At 37.1% G+C, this 23,552-nt stretch overlaps 1 protein-coding gene across 4 annotated transcripts in view; it reads right to left on the bottom strand.

Annotated features, from left to right (window-relative positions):
• GALNT2 (polypeptide N-acetylgalactosaminyltransferase 2) overlaps nucleotides 1-23,552 on the bottom strand; it is a 144,534-nt gene that overhangs the window by 63,992 nt on the left and 56,990 nt on the right. For all 4 annotated transcript variants that reach the window (XR_015283390.1, XM_086877831.1, XM_086877830.1 and 1 more), the window contains exons 6-13: nucleotides 23,398-23,463; nucleotides 20,193-20,314; nucleotides 13,455-13,542; nucleotides 9,609-9,696; nucleotides 8,973-9,076; nucleotides 4,969-5,095; nucleotides 1,450-1,542; nucleotides 1,161-1,244 (exon numbers count right to left, since the gene is read on the bottom strand). Coding sequence is in view for 3 of the 4 variants with exons in the window: in XM_086877831.1 (XP_086733957.1) it covers nucleotides 1,161-1,244; nucleotides 1,450-1,542; nucleotides 4,969-5,095; nucleotides 8,973-9,076; nucleotides 9,609-9,696; nucleotides 13,455-13,542; nucleotides 20,193-20,314; nucleotides 23,398-23,463 (772 nt within the window). In the remaining variant the exon portion in view is untranslated. The remainder of the gene's footprint in view (nucleotides 1-1,160; nucleotides 1,245-1,449; nucleotides 1,543-4,968; nucleotides 5,096-8,972; nucleotides 9,077-9,608; nucleotides 9,697-13,454; nucleotides 13,543-20,192; nucleotides 20,315-23,397; nucleotides 23,464-23,552) is intronic.

The following is a 23,552-nucleotide window of genomic DNA, read 5'->3' as shown; positions in this document are numbered from 1 at the left end:
ATCAGAGCCTTTAAAAACCTTTGACTATAATATAATAATTTGAGCCAGCAGAATGAGCACGAGGGATGACAGAACAAGACAATATTACATATAAGTAATGCTTATGGTAGCACATTTTCCAGGAGAGACATTTTTTTCTCACAGATTAAACAAAACCAAATATCCTCAGGCACTTTTAAGAGAAAATATAGGAAAACTTAGTTCCTCAGTGTCACCCTGGTTTATGAGACTCATTAGTGTGTGTTGTTCTGCACATGTTGCACTGGGGCTGTAATAGCTGGTGTTGTTTTTGCATCTCAAGCCTGTATGCCACTAGCAGTTACCAATGGCACCAATGACATTAAGCGGCCCCAGAAAAAAACCTCAAGTATTCTCACAAGATACACACAATATCTTACATCACTACACTACCAACTATATAACTGACAGTTATCAGACTAGTTAGTGGGCTCTGATCTGACCAACATATTTCTTAATGGGTTATTTAACCAAAATCTTTCTATCCTTTCAAAAAGTATTTATTTTTGAGGATTTTTTCATAAGTTAGGATGTGTTCATGTTATAAACTCTTAGCAGCGTCATCCCACACTTCCCTCTTCTCAGCCCTTCCCAAAAGTCAGTGCTTATTCAGTGACAAGAATAAAGGAGACAAAGACCAGCAATCTCAGCCTCTTAGAGTCTTAGGAATCTACCCCTGTCTGCCAAACACACAAGGCCCTCTTGTCTGCTGCCTGTCATCATTTGTACCACAATGAGATTCAGTCTCCTCACTTAACTAGGCAGGTCCTTAGGCTTAGGCAGAAGCTTTAAAGAGATGACAACAGGATACAGAATAGGTGCTTTTGAGCAAATGGCTTGTGTAGGAGACTAACTTCTGGCTCAGGTAAGTTCAGTCCTTTGGACACTGTTCTGTATTTTACTGTTTGTAAAATACTGCAGCTTTAGTTGACATAAGTAGAAAAAACAGCTAACTGGGGAAAAAACTAGTCTTTAGGAGCAGTACTATTTGAAAAAAAAATAAGTAAATCTGCATGAGGCATTGCATTCACAGATAAAGTTAAACACATCCTTTACATCCAGGGATGGAGAAAGAAACCAATCATTTCTGGGGAGGGCAAAAAAGAAAACACCAAGTGAACTCTGTGTCAGCCAAAACTCACCGTAACTCAGGATAAACATTTTCAAGATACCACTTAAAAGGCTTGCAGCTAAGTCTCTTTCTGAGCTCCATTCGGCTTTGAATACTAGAGGAGGGAAAAAAAAAAAGGAGTTTTCCAGGTCAGGCTGTTGTGTTCATGTATTTTATGGACTACACAGAAAACTCAAGACTAGTAGAACTATAGAAACATACCTTAAAGAGACAACATCAGATTTAGCACTGCTTTCACCTCAGAAGGTGCTATGTAATGAAGAATAAACAAACAGGGCAAAGAAGCACTTGTGACTTACTTGCCATAAGGTACATTCCTGGCTGAAGGCACTGCTGCGTAATAGAAATTTTTGTACTCATCCATCCAGACTTCTGCTGCCCTGCGTGTATTTCTAGGGACAATCACATGAAACACATGGGTTATATTTTCTCTAGGTGCAATTAAATCATGAAATTTTTCCTCAGGTTGATTTTAACCCTTCCCAGTACCACACAGTCAGGCAGAAGACTCCCTATAAAAGACTCAAGTAATAGAAAACCATTAGACATAACTGAGATCAATGCATTTATAATGAAAGTTACGTCTTTTTCACACTCATCACTGCTTTAGGTTTTCATCCAGAATTTAACACAAGTCTTTCATTTCTTTCTGCAAATTTCATGGAATATATTAAGTTGATGTTTGGCTGATCTTTTTACAAGAGTAAACTTGACAGAAGACATTCAGTGAGTATTCACCTGGATAATGCAAGCTAATTGGAAACATAAAAATTTCAACAACTGGCAATACTAAAAAATGTCTTTTAGCATATTTGTTTTCAAAAATGTAACACAGGCAAAATATTTCCACTCTTCATCCCATTTCTACCAGTACAGCATTCAAAGTTCCAAAGAGACACAAGCTGTCACAATACTTAAGGCTATGAAACAAACAAGTCTTCTGCAGCTGAGGTAAGAGGAAATGTTTTAAAATTTGAGAGAGATTGATTATTATAAAAAATGTAGAAAAAAAATCCCTAACCCAAATGTCTTACTTCAAACACATCTCTAAGTAAAATTCCTGTATTTATGTAATTGGTGTCTTTAAATTTCCTTTTGGACTGCAACAGGGTCCAGTGGCTTTTTCCCTCCCCTGGATTCCATGTAAAACTGATTTACTTTTATTGTTCATAATTTTATGCTTTGAAAATTAACTCTTATTTCACTTGTGACTGCCATGCTCTGAAGCTTATTTTACATTTGGCAGAAAGGTAATCTAAAGCAACTGGAGTGAACTCAGTCAGCCAATAACTTCTTTAATATGATTTTCCAAAAGACAAAACTTAGTCAGGATTAAGTGAGAAGGCTTTCAAGGTTGCTGAGCAAAAAGGATGTGGGGAATAAAAATTTCACAAGACAGACCTAAATAATTTGTTTGAGAACTGATTTCTTTTCTTGCAAAGATTCCTTTAATCTGTTGTAAGCAAAATCCTACTAGATTCAGATTGGAAGCTATGTGAGTGTATCTTCACCTGCAGTCTCCCAGGCCTGTGTGAGTGTCAGTCACTCAGGCCCTCCTGCCTGCTCAGCAGCCAGCTTGGCTGCCCACAGGCCAAGCAGATTTTGGTGGTGAGAGAGGAACTGCTCGGTTTGCCAGGGTTTAATGACTCCAAAGGCACTTTCAGGGCCAGAATGCCGGCCCATATCCCACTGCCCCATACTCAGGGGTGAAGAACAGCTCAGGCTTCGCATGACACAAATACAAGCACTGTGTAGATGCTGAGAACTGCCTGAACTAGCAAGGCCCCAAAGAACTCAGGGCGCTGAGGAACACAGCATGGGCTGTACTCGACGTTCAGCCAGTTAATGAAACAGAGCACTGGGAGATCAGAAACAGCTTTGCTTGGAGCAGACTGGGGCCTGCAAGGCTCACTGGCTCATCTGGAGCGCTGAGTTAGGGCACACAAATCCTGCTGGACACAAGCTGCACACAGCCAGGACGTGGTGATGTGCTCTCCCCTCTCACAAAACAGGACTCCCAGTCTCTAACCCAAAACTACCAACCTGTTTGGGCGCCAAAAGGCAGTGCATGCTGACTAGCCAGCTAAAAATAGACAAGCCCAGAACAAGCTGCCTACAGCCAAGAGACAGATGATGGCAAAAGTCAACATGTCCCAACTGCACCACCAGCACAGATTCCATGCACCAAGTTTCTTGGCACTATGGTCTCATACACATCTGTATTGTAACACCTGTATCATAAGGATATCCTACTACCTAAGGTTTCTCATTCCCTCATTGCTAAAATTTATTTTAAGGCATCCCATGATATTGGTTTGACATCCAAGAAAGCTACTTACAGCACAAGAAAAGCAGTATCTTGGCAACACCCCAAAGACGGAAAAGCTACATGGAAAACTGCACAGTATATTCATACATTTATTCACTTTTATTAACCATGCTCCTTGTTATGACACTGTCATTTCAAAACCTCATTAAACTAAACCAGTTGCATCCTAAGCTTACATAATGCAGTTTGAAAGGTAAAGCTTTCTACCCTCCTGATGCACACTATAAATGCTGGAACAGAGGTGTGATATACTGAGGACATTCCATTGCTAGATTTTGTTTTCATCTAAGTACTATTACCCATTTTTCACTGCATCATAAAATATACATCTCAAAGAATGGGGAAAAAGAAGAAAAATACTACAGTGCCAGCTATAACTACTGAAAGAAACAGGACAGTGACTTTATTTTAGCAGATATTAAATTCATTAAAGTCACCTTGGTGGCATAACCAGCATGGAAGGGAAGAACTACACCCTAAGGAGATTCCTCAGTCTAAAGTGAATCACAAGTCCAAAAATATCAGCAGCTTAGAACATTCTTATGAATTTAAGTACATCTGCACTCTGTGTTGTTTCATGTTAAACAGAGTTTGGGCTGCACATCCCTTCAAGGGTAAATAAACAATTTTATTTCCAGCTCTTAGCCCACAGAACCTTTAGCCAAGACTTGTACTTCTTCAGCCCCCTGAGCATCAAGTTCAAGTCTCTAAACCAAATCCTACAGTGATTTTTCAGCTACAGCCTTGATAAAAATGCCTTCAGTACATTCATGCAATACTTTCATCCATATTAAGTCAAAACCACTATGAACATGAATCAGCACTGCTGTTCTCACTTTGTAGAAGAGAAACTGAGGAGACAGTTCAGTATTCCAGCTACTGTTATGCATGGGTATCAACAGCAAAATTAGCAGGCATATTACGCTAAGCCTTTAAAATGGCAATCTCTTAGGTCTACAGAAAATGCATTTTTAAACATAGCACAGGAAAGGCAAATATTATAGATAACCAAGCTGCCAACAGACTAGTACAAATACTGAAAATCAGTCTCCATAATCATCTGCATTTCACATCCTGATCATGTATTAATGAAAAGCAAGCAAAGCATATTCATAAGTTAGTGTATTCTGGCTTTTAGTGAACTATTAAACTGTTTCTACATAATGAAGTTTCATGAGAGTTTTGAAAATAAAGCCTTCTTTAAAAATCAAATAAACACAATATTGATGAAATGCCAGGCTAAGCATTTCCTTATTTTCGAGATTCTCAGTCTGTGTCCACCAGAAGTTCCCCTCTCTCAGCTCTCAGGTTCTTCTCTCAATATACATAGCTGACTCAAAGTCATTAGTTTTTAACTAATTTCATTAATTAATATTTTACCATGATAGACAATACTGCAAATTTTTCCAAAGATGAGATCCTTGAAATGAAATTACTGCCACCTGCTGATCATCTGAGGAAATCCAAACCACTGCTATTTAGCACTTACCTTGCAAATACAGTACCACTCCCACCGGGAAAAGTGTAAGGATGCTGTTTGCGGAATACATGACCCACTCTGCTGCAAGGGATGATTTCTAGGCTCCCACCACATTGCCAAACTCTGAATGAGATCTCTGAAATTAAAAATGAATTTTTTAACGAATGAAAGACCAATGTCATAAAATACCATTATTTTGTATTAAATTTACAGAGAAGGCTTTTAGTGATTGGTGCTGAGAAGATCAAGCAAGACGTTTTTTTTAACAAATTCTAGGATAAACAAAGGCATATATCTAAGCATTTATGATTCTGCAAGCTCAGCAGAAATAAACATACTATCTTGGAAGCAAAATGTGTATCTTCTCTTATCAGAAGTTACCAGCATTGCCCAAACCTATAAATCCTGCTGCAATTTGCCATTGAGTTAGGTGTATATGCTTTATCTGAATAAATAATAACAATAGTAGGTTCATTTAACAAATAAATTAATGACTTACTTTATAATAAATTTTTTCAGCTGAAGATGGAATAACACAGTGAAATCAAAGCAAACTAAAATAATCAATAGATTTAGCTGCTAACTTATTACAGCAAATAAACAAACATTCCCGAACAGTGGAAGGAGTTAATCAAGTCAATGTTGAGTTGAGGATAGACCAAATAAAAACATAACTTCTATAATTTGAAGGTTATGAACAGTACATTTCTAAGCCAAACTAATGATCTGAGACAGCTAGTGAGGACAAAAAGGTTTAGAAATATTTAGACACTTTTTTCAACTTCTACCTTTGATAGCAGAAGTCACCTAGAGAGAGAACTTTTCCACATTAATTCCAAATAAATGCAGAAAGAAGGGTGCTTCCAGCAGCACTGTTTCAATTTTGATGATTCCCCCTTTAGTCTAACAGCTGCTACCAGATAGCCTTAGTTTCAAGCCTCTTTATAACTACTCAGTGTCTTTCTATAGGTTTAAAAAAAAAAAAAGTGGCTCTAAATTAAAGTGTCTTTATGTCATCTTTTATGATGGCATGCCTTCTTCCCTCAGAAGCCCTCCTCCACACACAGAGAAGTAATAATAGCAGAATTTGTTCCAAAACTAAATTTGAAAAAAACAGAACAAATATAAAACTCCTCAACCATAAGTTAGAGAACATGTCGTCTTGATTGCATATCCAGGGAAAACTTAAAAAAAGTAAATAAAAAGAGGTGGTGTGATTTCAACTGGCAGTTGGCACTGCAAAATTAACTGCCTTTCTCCTTGATGGCCATATTCACAAATCCTTGACAGTCAACATAGTTCAAGCTATACATATCTCATACTCCCAAACCCATGAATGACATCTCTTTGACAGTAACTTATCCAGTTGAATTCACATAGGACAACAGACAAAACTAATTTTTAACTTTTGTGCACCTTCCACACCTTAAATTGTGAAGAATCTCAAAAAAAGTGAACATTATGTAAAATAGCTAACTGGGAAAGGGAGCAAAGGACTAGAATATAGGGAGAAGCAAACTAATTCTTATTTGCACCAACCATGGCTCCTAAAGCCTGCAATGGAAAAGAAAAAAGAATACACATAAACTCAAAACAACCCCACAAACTCCCTTAAGACATCTCTTTTGTTATACTCAAACAGTAGGAAAAGAAATGTTATTATCAGAGTAAGTTCAATGGGCAGTCTTTAAATGAAAAGGCATAAGCTGCACATCAAAAATTCTGTATGAGACCAAGTTACAGCTCTAACAAATTTTGGTTTTTTTTTTTATTGAGTGTGTCATCAATATAGAAGATAAGGAATGTCTTACTCATTCCCTGATTTTAGGAAAACTAGTAAGAAAAGCCTAGGTTTTCAAATTAGATCAAAACCTTCTCATGGTCCACCCACTTCTCTGGTGTACTTCAATTCTCCTAAGCTTATCAAAAAGCATCATAAACATAGAGAGAATTGGAGTTTCTGAGTTGGAGAAGAGACTGAACTAACCTTAATCCACTTTTCACTGTGTGTGAACAGCACACACGCATTACCAGTTACATTTAGCAACAGTCTGAGAATGTACCTATCTTCATGGTAATTTGGGCAATTTAGAGAAAATACTGCAGGCTCATCTTAAAATTTATCAAATTGATAGTGACATGTGAACAAAACCTCATATAACAGCTGCTTTGTACACGCTTGAAGGAAAAAGGCTAGCTTTTATAAATGAATATGATGTGCAGAATTATTTTGCTAGTCCATTTAGCAGGTTATTTGCATGTAACACCGCGCCCCCGATGTAGATCTATGCTTGAGAGTAAAGAGGCCCGACAAGTGTGCACATTGGATTTCGAGCTGCACTTCACAGATTTCCTGTTATCTGGTGCATGTGCCATTTATTGCCAATTAAATAATTTGCCATGTGATTTCTACTCATCTTCAATTAGTCTGACAGCTAGGAAGAAACCATTAGCTGCCTTCTGCCTACTTTTCAGGCACCCCTACGTCTCCATTTTCTTCCCATGGAGGGGGAGGAACTGAATGCAGCAGAAGCAACATAAACATCTCTTGGCATCCTTGAGAGAGGCACCGTTGCTTGTAACCTTTCTTGCTATCAAGGCCTCGATTATCAAAGCATAAAAGTAGTTGCTAAGTGTTCAGAAAAAAACCTCAGTTTCTCAAGAACATGCTTGTAACTAATCAAACATTTAAGTGCTCGAGTGGCTAAAGTGGTTTTCAGAGTGAGTAAGAGTATTGCTGCATTAAATTTATCCAATAACTTTTCAGGACATACAAAAAATGAAAAATTATTATGTTTACATTAATACAATTTAGCAATACACAGCCAAAATAGTGAGACGACAAACATGGAATGTAACTGCTGGAAATACCTGTAGGGTTTCTCCGAGTACTGCATAGGATGGTCAGAGACAGGACTGTAGGGACACCACTTCCAACTTTTCAGTGCTTTACAGCAGCATTAAACACATGGTTACCACGTCTCCATACAGCAGACATTTCCTTGTAGGCCAAGCATATGCTTAATGCATATGCAGATTTCAGTAACTCAAAATACTCGTGGGTTTTTGCAAGTTCAAGGTATTTCAGGATTTTGCAGCTAGCATGTGCAGTAGAGAAGCTTCTATGCTTAGAAGTGTTCCTAAAACACACTACTTGGAATGTCTGAGATGCATCTCTACCGCAGAAAAACTAAACTAATGACAAACTGGAATTCTTGAGGAGGTGCAGAATCCTGTGCCTTTCAAATATTTTTTGTTTTAACACAAAATACTGGTCTTAACTAAAGAAAATCTTTGTATAATACTGTGACGCAAATAGACCAAAAAACCCCTACTAATGCCAGATTTTACCACCAAGTCAAAGGAGAATGGCTAAAGCACAAGTTCTCTCAGCCCCTCCTCCCTCTTGCCTAAATCTCACTCATGTGAGATTTGAATTAATCTGAAAAAAAGGACTTACAGAAAAAATGCCTTCTCAACCATTAATATCACATAGGGCTAAAGAAGGGGTATAAAATTACAAAATTCACTAAGGCAGCATACTACTGGCAAAGTTCAGAAACAGCTAATTCTTCAGTCAGCTAAATTAATTGATTTATTAAGGTGTATGTAATAACATTAAATTCATTCTCCTGTAATCTACTTTTCATGATTAAATTAACATGTTTTTAACATCTTAAAAACATGCTTTCAGCTGTCAGCATGTAAACATTATTGTATTTCATTACCTATCTACAGCCTCCAACTTTTTTACCAACTTCCATTACAAAAAAAGTCACTGCTCAATGAGCTAATACTTTTATTCCTTCATATTTAGCATATAATTTTTAATTTGTTATAATTACTTCATTGAAATAAATGTTTTGGATTTTGCCAAAAATGTGTATGAAATTTAAATACTGGTTTTAACTGTCTTTGCACAAAATCAGGAAAACCATGACTCCTTGCCAGAAAAGGAAATGATGAAACCAGCTTTCTTTCAAGGCTGATCAGAAGGTAAATAATACACATACCTAGGTTTTCTCCACCCCAAACATCCATCATCATATCATACTTCCCTAGTTCTTCAAAATAGGATTTGTCCATCACAAATAATCCACCAGCTATCATGGGTGTCCTAAAAAAACAAGAAAAATTAAATTAAATGCTTACAGAACATGAACATGGGGGTAAATTATTATATGTACATCAAAAATAATATCTCCTTGAAAAAACTGGCAGTGTTTTTGAATGCAACTTATTTTGCATCTATCACTTCAAATGTTGTTTCCACACATTTCTCTGGTCATGACCACCTCCTGAGGCAGCTTCCAAATCTCTGTTTGGCTCACAAGCTTCTTGTTTAAAGGGTGGAAATTTGTGCCAGCAATAAAACATTAAAACTGATGCTGTATTTTTAGTCCTCAAAATACACGAACTTTAAACAGAGTGACATCCACTTAAGGGTAAATAATTTACTAGTGTGTTTTAAACTATTTTTAAAATACCATTTATTTCTGAGAGACTCATAACGCTCCATATACATTAATGAGGTTTCAATATTGATATAAGATATAGTAAAGATATTCTTTCAGACTCAGATGAGATGATTTCTAACTTTACTTATTTGCAAACTACAGTCTATTTGAGAAGTGATGATACAGACATACTTGATGGGAGCAACAGGATTTCCTTGTCGTGCTCTTCTTTGCTCTGGTGTCATGTAATCCCATTTGAATACAAGGTTCCAGTCAAAGCCTTCAAGAAGAAAAGAAGGATGTTAAAATTACTGTGGTCACCATTCAACTTGTAGTAATATAATGCTCACTAGAAACACGAGGAACTGTAACTAAAATTAAAAATTTACACTTCTGCAAAATTCTGGGTAGAAAACAAACAAGAAGGAGTCCAGATGAAAGGTAAAGGAAAAAGAGTAAATCTCAACCACCAACTTCAGATCTCTTGTCTTCATCTATTTCACAAAGTAGGAAACCCAAGTGGCATCCTTACATCAAACAGAAAAGATCATATGATGATCTTCCAGCAATTACAAATGCTCCCAACCATCTTTACTGCATTTCCACTCTAGCAGTGATCTCAAAACTTACATTTACACAAGCTTTATGCAGTACTTTTGGAGGTACTCTAACAGCAAGAGCTCTCTATCATGAAGGTCATAACGAGCTATGTAGGTTCCACTTATCTTCTCAACATTCATTTAACTTCGTACATTCCCATTTTGTTTTTTAAGTGCATCATTGTTTAAACCTGAGGCAAGTGCCAGAGCACCAAAATCTTACTTTCCTTATGCATATACATGTAAGTGTGAACACCCAGTAACAACTGGTCTGGGCCTGTCGTGAGTAAAGCACAGAACATAAAGGTCACCACAACAGACAAGATCAGTAGGTCACCTATAGCAGCTTTCTAATTAGAGCCATTAAATTACCTCTTTTAGCTGATGATACAAAGCTGGTGTAGGACAAACTTCCTACAGGAAACAGTTTCATAACAGTTTTTGTGCTGGGTTATGCTCATAATTATGAACATCTATTAAAAAACTGCACAAGACCCATAGCCCTCTCCCAGTACACCTAGCAAATAAGCCTTGTACACTCTGCCTGCTGCCAAACACATTTAGATCTTATGAGGTCATGTAATGAATCATTTCCAGATTTCTGGTGCACAGATGTCAATAGTTTTCATTCTCCAATATAAAGCTTTGCGAGGAAATGGAGAAAAAAGCTAATGTAAACAGACAACAATTATAGCCCTACAAACTGCCTGTCTGCATCTGTAAAGGTGCATAGCAATGACTGACGTAGGAAGGCAAAAACTCCGCAGTTTTCATTTTAACTCACGAGATACTTATCACACACAATACAGAAATTACTCTAAACAGTCTTTACAGCATGCATGGCAGCTCCTTCTGAGTATTTCATGAAGCATTGCACTGTAAAAATGAAAGACTGTCAAACTGCTCCAAAATTTCAAGTAGCAAAACTGAAAAATGGCTACAACACACAGTACTGCAAAGCCTCCAGCATGAAGAGTAAAATGAGTGCCAATATTTCCATGCAGTTAAAAAGCTGCATTTCATCCCAGATAGCCAGCAAAATTACTTGCATCTGGGAGAAATTGAAAAACCCACTGTTTTCCAGCAGCAGCAGTGAGAGAGAGTTACTGTGTACTCCACTGAACACAAGGGGTCTCTTTTGGAACATAGCACTCTCACAAACTGAACAAGTGTATAAAGTCTCTACCCATTCAAAACTGATTTTCCATCTCCATTTTCACAGACTCTGGGAAAAATCTGCACTCAATGAGATAGTATCAGTAACTCTGTAAAAGGAGTATTTTTAAACACAGTGCATATCCACTATGAAACTCTAGCCAGTGTAAACTGCAGCAGAGGCATACTCTAAACTATTAGATCTCAGTTAACTACAGCTTGTTCCAGTAATGATAGTGTTTCTCAGGGTGGCATAAACACTTTTGCAACACCCACCCCCTCTCCCCCCCAAAAAAAAACAAAAAACAAAACCAAACACCAAACAAAAAGCCTGTAACATGAAGTACATAAATTTAGTTTTGGCCAGACTTGAGATTTGCTTCAGATGTGTCTACTTAGAAAAAAAACGTGTACAATTGGCTATGTTGCTCATCTTGGGTAATTAAGTCCTTTCAAGACAGACCAGGTACAAATGCTGTCCCAGCTGTTTCAACTCTCCATGCTCCAGCCACAGACACTTTACCTAAGGTTGAAAGCATAGCTCATTTTCCATGTTTAGACTTGGCCCCAGTGAAAGTGTCCTGTGGTGCCAAATGCTGTAGTGCCTCTAGCATGGCAATCTGTCTTTTGGGAACTGACAAGAAATATATTGTTTACGTTTCAACTGACCCTCAAATAGCTTGGCACACTACTATGTGCAAAATATCTATTAATGTTAAAAAAAGACAGTTTCTCACTCCTCTATCAGAAGTACATAGGCTTCATGCGCCTTAAAAAAATGAAAAACCCAATCCCTTATACTGTAAAAAGGGAAAAAATGAGTACTAAAAAGTAATAGATAAATGAATTGGGAAATGTAGATTCAAAGATAAAGCATGAAGGGCAGTAGCAAGTGAAACAATCCCTCAATCCTCTCCCACTTCACTTGAGAAGAATTTAGCATGAACCCAGCAGCAACCAATCTAAGGTTTCAAAGAAAGAATTCCTCCTCCTGCAGACAACAATAAAAGCCACATGATGGTATAGGAACTTCTGTAGTTAATGCTTAATGAGCAGATGGGGTAAAGGCCTTAAGGTTTAATAATACTGGCACACACAATAGCACAGAACTATACATTAGCATACTGCGAATATATGCACTGTAGGTGTCACTTCAAACCATTAATTAAAAGTATATAGAAACTCTCACCTCCAGATCACTGGTGAAGTTGTAGCACATGTAATGCAACATTATGCAAATATTGCTTTTATTTTAGTTCACTGTAACAACCTAGGTGAGCAGTTAGAGACTAGAACCTAAAAGAATGGACTGGAAACTGTTTTTTCTTTCCTCACTCAAGAAAGTCCATTTAGAAAACCATGTGACATTGAGAACACTACTCTAATGTTTATATCATGGCTCATATAACACCTTTTATGCAGACAGTTTGGTTTCCAGGGTTGCGGGAACAATTATTTACAAATAATAGTTATAAAAAAGGGGGTAAGTGGGTAGAGAACAGCCATTTTAAATATTATTGTTAGCACTGACAGAAGTTTTAAAAACCTGTAATAAGTAAGGAGTTTAGCATGTAGCTGCCTTCTCCCTCTTTGAGAAACAAGATGAGAGGAATTTTTTTTTATTTATTGTTATTTAGGGCTTCAAAAGTCATTCTGCTATTTGCTGTCAACACTTTACATTCCCTAGACATATTGATATTGTAGTACTTCTCAATTTAACAGGGTATTTTTTTTTAATGGCAAAACTATAAACACTGCAAATTTTCATGGGTCACATGTGAGTGTTTTCACAATTACAGATCATGGCTAACAAACATTTATTTTTTTAAAACACATTCCAAAACCTTCTGCTTATTCAGAAGAGTTTAATTTTTAAAGTAAACCAGCATCTTGAAAAAAAACTCATAGACACTGCATTGTTGATGGGCTTCTAAACTAGTAAGCAATTAAAGCCTGTGTTATCTAAAAAGAGAACCATAAGCTCTGGCTATTAGCTTTTTCTGACACATTTACACAATCCTACAAACCTTGGAGCAAGTCTTGCATATTGGTAAAAGGCAGCATAAACTTATAAGAATTAGTATGATAAAGATGAACTTTTAAAGCAGAGGACAATAAGGCCAATTAAAATCCAAGTCAAGAAGCAAGTGACCTACAGAACTTGAAACTAGATCTATGAAAGGGAAGAACAGTATGTTAATTGCCCATTCCACAACTGCAGTGATTATGAGCTTTGATTCTTGATGGGTTTTTTTAAAGTCTGTATTCCAGTACAGGTACATACCGCCTTTTAAATCAGCTGACGCCCCCACGTACTGGAAGTTGTCCATATTAATTACATCAATAATAGGAGACACAACTCTGGTCTTGTCCTAAAATAAATGTTAGAAAGTAATATTGAAATAATGAAATCAATATATAAAGATTCAGGCAGGATGTGATGTTGAACAGTTCAGCAGGATTTCACTAGCATGTCTCCCCAGCTCTCCCCCTACTTCCACTTACAGCTCTGAAGAGCCCATGCTGTGAACAGCACTGCTTCAGAGAGCAGAAACCATAGGATATGACTGGAAATCCTCTTTCTATTCTAGGCTGCTTTTATTCAGTAATTCCCCTCTTCTGACTTGCTTTTGAAGAAGGCCGTAAACTTATGGTTCTAAAGGCAGTCAAGCAAACAGCCCTTCCATTCTTACTTTTTAACCCAATGCAAATAAATTCATCCAGGCAATTCATATTTTCCACAGCACGTATCCAGGCATGCAGTGGACTAAAGTCTTATTATTTTAACCTTTAAGGGACACTTGGGCCCTTCTGCAATCTGAAAAGTCTTAGGTTAATGCCAATCCATTTCACACTTAAGAATCACACTTCAATAACAGATACTTAGATAGGAAAGAGAACCTAAAAAGCACCTCAAACTCATGAATGCTATTAATTTCCAGCAGCCAAGGTTCCAGTGGTACAGATAACCACAGTCTTCTGTCCAACCATGGTCTTGTATACTATTCTGAGCAATGTTAATTATTTTAGCTGATAGTTTGAGAACAAAAATCTTTCCAACAACTCCACGTGTATCATCCAGTAGAATCACAAGACCTCAGTGTTCTAAAATAAGACTCATCTAATGTTAGAAATGCAGTATTATGGTTAAGCCAGTTTGTCTCCATGACTTATTGCTTGAATTTAAGTTTTGAGCTGCACAATTTAGTATCTTTCAGAGAACAGATAACTTCAGAACAGCATATCATCAAATCTGTGAATATTAAAAAAATGTTTTCAACAAACAGGAGATATTTTGGTAACTCCTATTATAGAGAAACTTCTCATGGTTAAAAAAAATACAACCTAACATCTCCATTTTAGGAATATATTTTATGTCTTAAAACAACAACACATATATTCTAAACAGTGGTTCAAGCAACATATCCCCCTTGCTAATCAGTATTTTACGGAACAGATTGGAACCAAATTAGTGGGAGAATAGCTTGAGCTCATAAGAAGATACTTAAAAGCAACTTAGACAAATGCTTTGCTTGGTCCAATAAGAACTTTTAACAACTTTTAACACCTCTTTTCTTTTATTGAACCTTAGCTATTGAATCTCTGCTGATTTTTAATAAGCCCTAATTACAAAAATGGCATTTACTAGGTCAGTCTGCCTGAGTGAGCAAAAGGTCATGAAATTCTGTATCATCCAAAAGAAGAATGGAAGCAAACCCAAGGGAAAAAAAAAAGCAGAAGACACATTGCTTTTTATATTCCCTTTACTATCACTGCAGCTATGCCACCCAGGCCAAAAATTTGCTTTTATGAGAGCTGTAATATAACATCTGATCTGGTCTGCTATTAAGAATTAATTAGTTTGGTATAAAGCAAACTAGAAATGCAAATAAAAAAAGGCCAACCTGCCGCCTTCCCCCATCAATCATATCTTTAGCTCCTGTTTCTGCTAGTGGTAGCCTCAAGCCCATGTTTGCAATGGCAAGGAAGGCACAGTTTTGCTGTGTTGTACTTAGGTAAACTGTAAGCACTGTGTTTTACTTGCAGTAAATTACAATTTACTGCACCTTCACTGCAAAGTCCTCTGTGTGTGTGTACACCTTCCTGTATCACTGAAATGCTTTAGATGTACCCATGCCCTTATTTTAGGCATTCTATATATAGTGATAGAATGAGGAAACTGCCTTAAATAAAGACTGATGAGACAGAAAATCGAGTCCAGTTATTCACAGTATACCTATGAGCATAAAATACAAAAATGAGAACATCCTTCCTTTCTTTCTCATTTATTCCTTAGCTGAAATTGAGAAAGCTTATACATCTATGCACCTCTCTAAAAGCATTTTTAAGATTTGTTTTTTTTCAAATGGTTCTACTTGGCCAGGTTGAGCCTGGTGGTAAAAGTTGCCCAAGTTAGCAGGTATCACATTAGGCAGAGGTTCATTTAGGCTTCAGCTTATCTTCATCGAGCTGCATAAGTAGGTAGCATGTTGTCTCTATACATCTGGGATTTCCTCAGGCTTTTACTGCTGGTCTGATTATTTCTATCAATATCAGTGTAATGCCACATTAACACCACTTGCTACACCTAACATATTTAAACAAGTCCCACTTGTTTCTCTGACAGCCAAATACCCAGGCCATGTGCATTCAGTCCAATGTATAAACCCTATGCTTGGATATGTGCTGTCCTTCAGTGACTTGAAATTACAGGATTTTCTCAGTAGCAAAGCAGAAGAAAGCTTTGTACATTCTTAAGGTGATGCTTTGTAGAGCATTATAAAGTTGTTGATGCAGAGACTAAACTAAAAAAGAGCTTATGGATCCTCAAATAACAGAGTTCACTCATTTAAAAGCTTAAAAATCGGCTGCTCATTTTAATCACATCATGGATAAGCAAGTACCTTGCATTAGGATAATTTAACATAGAAAATCTTTTGCCTTCTAATGGAAGATGCAACTGGAAAGCCATGTACTTCTTGGTGAAGGTAATGAAAAGAAATACCCTGCGAACACTGCAAGTCTCTAGCACCTGAGAATTTGCAGCAAACTATTTCATCTTGACAATTTGTAAGGAAGTTATGAATACTCTAGAGAGTTAGACTTTATATACTGTTCTCATAAACCATGAGAAATTATCCTTGAGATTCTGCATGCATTGCTTCCTCCTTCTAAGAGTATCAAGACCCTTCAAAGATTAAACTTAACAACACTCAAAAGAGAAAATATATTTCTCTTTTAGTATTGTGCCAGTTAAAAGTTGACTCATTCAAAGTCAAAAAATCTGAGACAGACATGAAAAAGCAAATCACATCTCACTTACTTTTAGTTATCTCTTCCTTTTAAGATCTTTATTTAAAAATACCTTCCTAACTGTGATAGAGGATTTACTGCTATGTTACAAAAACAGATCAGTTCAGTTCTGCACCAGAATCTTTCAATTTATTTTTCTCATACCATTGCTGAATTCTAAGAACAGAATGTCACAAGTGTTTAGAAATATGAAATGGAAAAAGCCACATAGAAAAGTACCCATGAAATCGCTAGTAGTTATTGATGTTTTCAGGACTACAAATACTTATTACTAAGCTGACATTCTTGAGGAATCAAAGGGTTAACCTCCACTGTCTCCTCATTTAATCACATATACACACAAACAAAAAAAAAAAAATCTTGAGGGCATAAAAGGTAGCCTTAAGAATCAAGCAGAAAGCCACTTTCCAGGAAGGAGCAAAGAAGATATACCAGCTCCAGGTTGCACCAGTATCAGTACACATTCTGAACTCCAAAGCAGTCACCATGTGTGTATGCTGCTTCTGCATTAAGCTCTTTGTACAAATTGCTATAGAAAAATCCCTAGCAGAGTCAGACCCACTCCAGAAATGTTAAGGAGACATGGCTCCTGAAAAAAGGAAGATATTCTAACCAGGAAACCATCTGATAGAAGAAAACAGTGGAATGGATCATGCTTCAGTTCAGGAGGAAAGCTTGATATCTCAGGTGTTAGTGGCAGAGCTTTCTAAAGTGGTTATAGAGTATCAGATAGAGTACTGCAGAACTGACTTGATTCAGACTGTTTCTTGGAAGCTGTAAACTCTTATAACACACACAACTAGTCTCCCAAAACTTCAACAGAAATAAATGCCAAGTGGGAAATTCTGGAACAGAAGAAACAAAAGAACAAAACACACTTTCCACCAGATATATAATAGATACAGGTGCATATCAGAAAACACACTATTAATGAACAGGAGCCCTGACCTGAAAAAAGTTACCAGTGAGGCCAGAGCAGAAAAGAGTTCAGGTCTTTTCAGCTTCTTGTCACTGAGACTATAAAAAAATACTGCCAATTAACATCAACTAGCATAGTGTCTGCCCTGTGAGCAGAATTAATCCATTTAAAATAACAAAGAGCTATCATATACAGTACACAAACACTAACCCAGTCTTAATTATTTGAACAACCAGAAAGCTTAAAAGCTCCTCTTTCAATCCCCATATCTGTTGGCTGGGAATTTTTGCAGATGACAGTTAAATGGAATTCTATATTCATTATTTATTTAACAGTACATCAATCTTTTAAGAATAGAAAAATATACTCATACAGCTGAAAACTATTCAGTAGCACACAATTAGTGTGTACTACGGTGACAGCTGGAAGGAGCAAGTTTTGAAGGATCTAATAATTCACATGATACTAAAAAGTAGCTGTTGCAAAAAGAAAAATACACACCAGCTTCTCCAACCTAATACACCCCATGCAATGCTGGATCTTGACAAAAGTGCCAGCAATTTAATAAGAGGTTTTTATATTCTGTTACAATGAAAAGGTAACACCTCTTCAAATTCTATATCAGTTTCAGAAAGATAAATGAGTATCCCTTGCAAAAAGTCATACAGAAGAGAAACAGGAAAATGACTCCATAACTGTCTTAGCAAATGTAGGGTTTTGCTGACCAAAACTACCACTTCTCTTCTTATTCCTTGAATAAATAGACGCTTCAAACAGTTTACACAAAAGGCCTGAAAACAGTTCCCATGTCCGAGAATCCATTAGTGCTTTAGCTGCAAGCATTCTCCACTTCTTTTAGAAACATATGTAATGCCTTCAAGTTTATTTTCCTAGTTAATAATTATAGAGAAATTCCCCCAACTCTTCTGAGTCTGCAACACTTTAGATAGGTACAAAAATAGGAAGAAGTGCCATGGTATTCATGCTCAAGGGCTTTGTAGGCTCTGGGTACTTTTTTTAACAGTGTCCAGGTTTAAGCTGATTAGTTATTTCTACTCCAAAACAGGATTTCAACTGCTGATGTGTCTTGGGCAACTTGCAGTATTTCTGGAACAACCAGTAAATCTAACAGGCTAATTGTATGAGGTTCCACAAGGCAAAGTGCCAGGTTCTACACACGGGTCACAGTTTCCTGTAGCGATGCTACAAGTCTGGGGATGGTGACTGACAGCAGCTGAACATGACCCAGCGTGTGGCCCAGGTGGCCAAGAAGGTCAATGGCATCCTGGCCTGGATCAGGAACAGTGTGGCCAGCAGAACCAGGACAGTGATCATCCCTTTGTATTTGGCATTGCTGGGATCTCACCCCAAATTCTGCATCCAGTTCTGGGCTCCTCACTCCCAGGAAGACATTGAGGTGCTGGAGTGTGTCCAGAGAAGAGTATTAGGGAGCTATGAAGGGTCTGGATCACAAGCCCTTTGAGGAGGGGCTGAGGGTGTTTAGCCTGGAGAAAGGAGGCTCAGGGGAGAGCTCATGCTCGGTACAACAACCTCAGAGAAGGCTGTAGCAAGGTGGAGATCGGTCTCTTCTTACGAGTAATTAGCACAGAAAAGAAGAAATCGACTCAAGTTACATCATGGAGGTTTGGATTGGGTATTAGGAAAAATTTCTGCACTGAAAGAGTGGTCAAGCATTGGAACAGATTGCCCAGGGAAGTGGAGAGGTCACCATCCCTGGAGGTATTTAAGAGATGTGCAGATGTGGCATTTCAGGGACATGGTTTAACAATGGGCTTCACAGGTACTTGGGTAACAGTTGGATTAAATAACCTTAAATGTCATTTCCAACCTATATATTTTATGACTCTAAAAGCATCAAAACCAAACAGAATAAAGAAAATCAGTCATCGATTGATAGCTTCTTCATTTGCATACTGAGAATACAGGGTTTACTTCCTTCTCTCCCCCTTTCTGTTTTTGGGTTTTTGGGGGAATGCAAAGGAAAGCATAAGGTAGATAACTAAAGAACTGGTCATTAACCAAACAGAGTAGCTTAGCAAAACCATTTTCATCAGAAGCATTTTGGAACCAAACCTTTTCTGAAAGACTAGCTTTCCAGAAAAGGAGTGCAATTAAGAAAGAATAAAACCCCTGTTGTCTTGAGTACTCCACAGTGCTTTTTTGGAATCAAACTTCATTCCATTTCCACTTCAACTGAATTCTTCCAGAGCAAGTTAAGTATAACCAACCCCAGCAAATACACAACCCCTGGAGAAAACAGTATCATTTCACTCTCAAGCCTCTCAAATGCTTTTCCAGGACACAGACTAAGCATCGTTTTCATAGATGCTGAGAGCCTCTAGTTATTGCTAGCTTCCATGAGAATTTTGGTTTCACAAGTCATCCTCTCTCCTATTATCACACTGAATCTTAATGAGGCGTAAAGATTCAGGTAAACTGAATCATACCAAGATGATATTGGTAGAGGAAAACCATACTTTGCTCAAAAGATTTTCAGCTTACTAAGGCGGTCCCCGAAGAACCAAGGAAGCGTATATTTGAATTACTTGCAAAGATAATAATAAATATTCAGATTTTATGTTCCTGTGTTCAGAGATTAAATGAACAAAAATATGTTTTAATCACAGAACACTCCAATCATCTCCATCATCTTAATTCAGGGGAGAAGGTTCTTTAGGAAAACAAATAAAATGAATATAGTATAAACCAGATGGCTTTAAAATTTAAAAGCTGTTTCTTCAGGAAATTACTTTACAACTTTTTACTAACCTCAGCTACTCTTTCCAAAAGTGGTTCCAGCCAGTGTTCATTGCATTCACAGTGACTGTCCAGGAAGGTCAACACTTTGGCTTGTGCTGCATCTGCCCCTCTGACACGGGAACGCATCAGGCCTGAGAAGTAAAGATAAAAAGTTTTAAGTACTTCCTGGGGACAACAAGCAACAGTAGTGAGAAACTATTGCATTCCAAGTTAGTAATTAGTTGAATTACTCAGACGAGGCAAATACACAAGCTCCATTATCAAAATCAGATAGTTAAGAATTCAGTTGAAAGACCCCATACCAAACAGCCTGCAAGTGCCCAACCTACTGCGCTCTACAGGTTTCCATCTGATTTAAGCAGAAGAAGCAAAGTACCTTTTCAAAACAAGTAATACACCCATACAGATGGGTCTGCATTACTCTAAGTGGCATCTACACCGGTAAATCTTACTTAAGATTGGACCTGAAAACAAGTATGTCTCCTAAAGTTCTAATATGCAACTGAAGAAAACACCATCATTAACTTATTCTTCCCATCTTTTTGCCACTCCCGTCTTACTCCTTACCAGAGTCTGTACGTTCTTCTATTAACTTGCTCAAGAAATAACCATGTTTCATTAATTCCATCTGAGAGCCTTACCCCAACCCATTTGTCTTTCCTCTGTGATTACAGCAATTCTCTTGTTTTGCAGTTTGTTTGGGGGTTGTCTGTTTTGAATGGATATCTTTAGGCAGAAATTTCTGGCAAGACAAATGTTCTTCTCTATGTCTTGATTACACAGATACCCTCACTGATTTACTCTGCTCCTTTCCTTCCTTCCCTTTTACTATTTGTTTGCTGGATGACCTCACCATTCCTTTAAGTTCCCTGCTATATATATATATATACATAGCAAGCTTCCTCCTGTTCCTTCGCAAATTTCCTCCCTACTTTCTTCTACTACTATTCAAAAAATCATTGATTCATTTTTGTCACATGAGACCAAAGCCAAGTCTAGGTTTTTGGGTTTTTTTCTTTTTCTTTCTTTATTTTTTCCCACTAAATCTGATCTGGTTTGTTTGGGCATTTCCCCTCCCTACCCCCACAACTGAAATACTGTAAAAGAGTCAAGCCTTTTACTTACTGCTCCCTTTAAATAAATATGCAAAATACAACTATGCCAACAGAATACAAGATGCTTAAGGGGAAAAGCTTGTTTGCTCTCATCAACATTCAGCAACAGCCCCATCTAGATCCTTTTCCTATCTCTCATTTCAAGTGTGAGCACAGTTCCAGATACCGTGTGAGTGGCTCTCCAACATTTTACATTTTCTGTGTCACACTGACATCTAAGTGTACCTCACTGAATTTGTGCCGTTGTCTCAATTTCAGCCTTTGAATCTGCTCTGTTTCATTTCTGCTCCATTTTTCCACATCAAACCATCCTTCAAGCACTATGTTTATACATTTTTTAAAAATTTTTAATTCCTCCCCCAAAGAGCTTATTATTTCTAAATAATGTTGTTGTACAACCTACTGTCTTAGTCTAATTCTATAGAAAAAACACAATAGTGTTTTGAATTGCAGAGTTGGTGACAAAAAAAATGGAGGAGAGAACTTTGGTCATTGAGTCCTCCATAATCACATTCAAGCTTACTACAAATTGAGCTGAAAAGGTTCCACTGTCCATAAATGAAAGGTTCCACTGAGCATTTATTCTGTAGACTACCACACCCTCAAGCACATCTGTTCCCATAACAAACTACAGATAATACTACAATGAGACTAAAAGCTACTAATATTTATTTCTGAATGAAAGGCAGTTAATGTCATCCCCTCCACTGACACCATCTCTTTACTTCAAATTTTGTTTTAAAACACACTGCTTTCCTCTATTGTTCATACTACTGAGCTACTCTTAGAATCCTACACATTGGTTAATTTCATCAATTCTCTTAAATTTTAGTTTGTGTAATATTTAATCTTAATCTCACACAAACACAAAGTAAACGAATACTCTGTCTTCTATCTGAAAACAGTTCTTCTTTTGACATAATAGATTTGTCAGATTATATTTAATTTTCAGATATATTGATGCACACTCCTAAGTATGTGGTTGTATATGCATTGCAAATTAATATTTCAAATTTAAAATTAAAAGAAACAAACATCAAAAATGTGTTACTTCATTCTGTTTTTTCCCTAACTGCTCTCTCCATTTTCAAGTGATACACTGAAAAATGACATTAACTTACTCAGAACCTGCCAACCATGGCAAGTCATAAAAGACCTGCTTTCCTAATAAGCCTTTGTTCACAAGTATATGCCAAACAGAATATTTAAATACTAAGAACCCATCAGTTATTGCAATAACTCTAATTATGGGACAATACAGGTTTTGTGCATATCATTTCCAGTTCCTGACAATCTAATGATTCCAGCTCTTCCCCAGGCCAGGCTAGCAGCCTAGAAGATACAGCTTATAAAAATTAGCAAGCACATATCTGCTAATTCAGTCAGCTATTTCAACTGTCAAATCTCAGTTATTATTTCAAACAGTTGTAGAACAGTATCTAATACTTTCAACTCCACTGTCAGTGAGCTGCTGACTGAAGGGCCCAGTGATGTGAGATTCACAAAGCAGCATAGAAGAAAACACTAATCTAAGACAAATTTGTTATAGGGCTCACTGGCTTCATCAAAACCAGCACACTTGGTCCCAGCCCTCCTGGCTGCTCAAACCCTCTTAAGTCAAAGCAAATTGTTTGTCTGGCTGTCCATCAACTAAATGCATAAAACGATATCTAATAAGGAAATCAGCAAAAAAAAGAAGGTATTTTTCAGTTGCATCATTTCAAACACAGATACATTTTACAATGAGACCTTATGTACAATGGAAGCAGCTTAACTAAGGATTCAGTCCAGTACAGAAAAGAAAGGTTGAAGATCAAATTAAATTCCTGAAGGAAGCTCTCACCACAGGAGTCAACAATGGGCAATTGTGCACAGAACAATATGGAAACAATCACAATTACTGTTTTTACCTGCACAGATAGATTTTTTTAATTCCTTCTACTAGTAGATTCATAAAGTGAAGGATAAGATCCCAATATATTCCAATTTATATTCCTATAAGGAATGTAAAGCAGAATGTTCCTTTAAAAGACTTGATGAAAACTAACAGAGAAAGCAACAGTGGAATTTGTATCTTACTTCCTTAAAATTAAGCCTACCTTCTCGCCGATCATTTCGAAGAACCCGTACTTTTTCAATTTTTCCCAAGAGAGCACCATCATCAGCTTGAAAAAATAAAACAATAACAAATCTAAAAATCACCAAAAAAAATTACAAAAAAATCAAATTATGAGAACCAGATTGACATCCAACA

The sequence above is a fragment of the Cyanistes caeruleus genome, chromosome 2 (genome assembly GCF_971803275.1).
Source record: "Cyanistes caeruleus chromosome 2, bCyaCae1.hap1.1, whole genome shotgun sequence".
NCBI classification, from domain to species: Eukaryota; Metazoa; Chordata; class Aves; order Passeriformes; family Paridae; genus Cyanistes; species Cyanistes caeruleus.
This window is presented reverse-complemented; position numbering and strand designations above follow the sequence as displayed.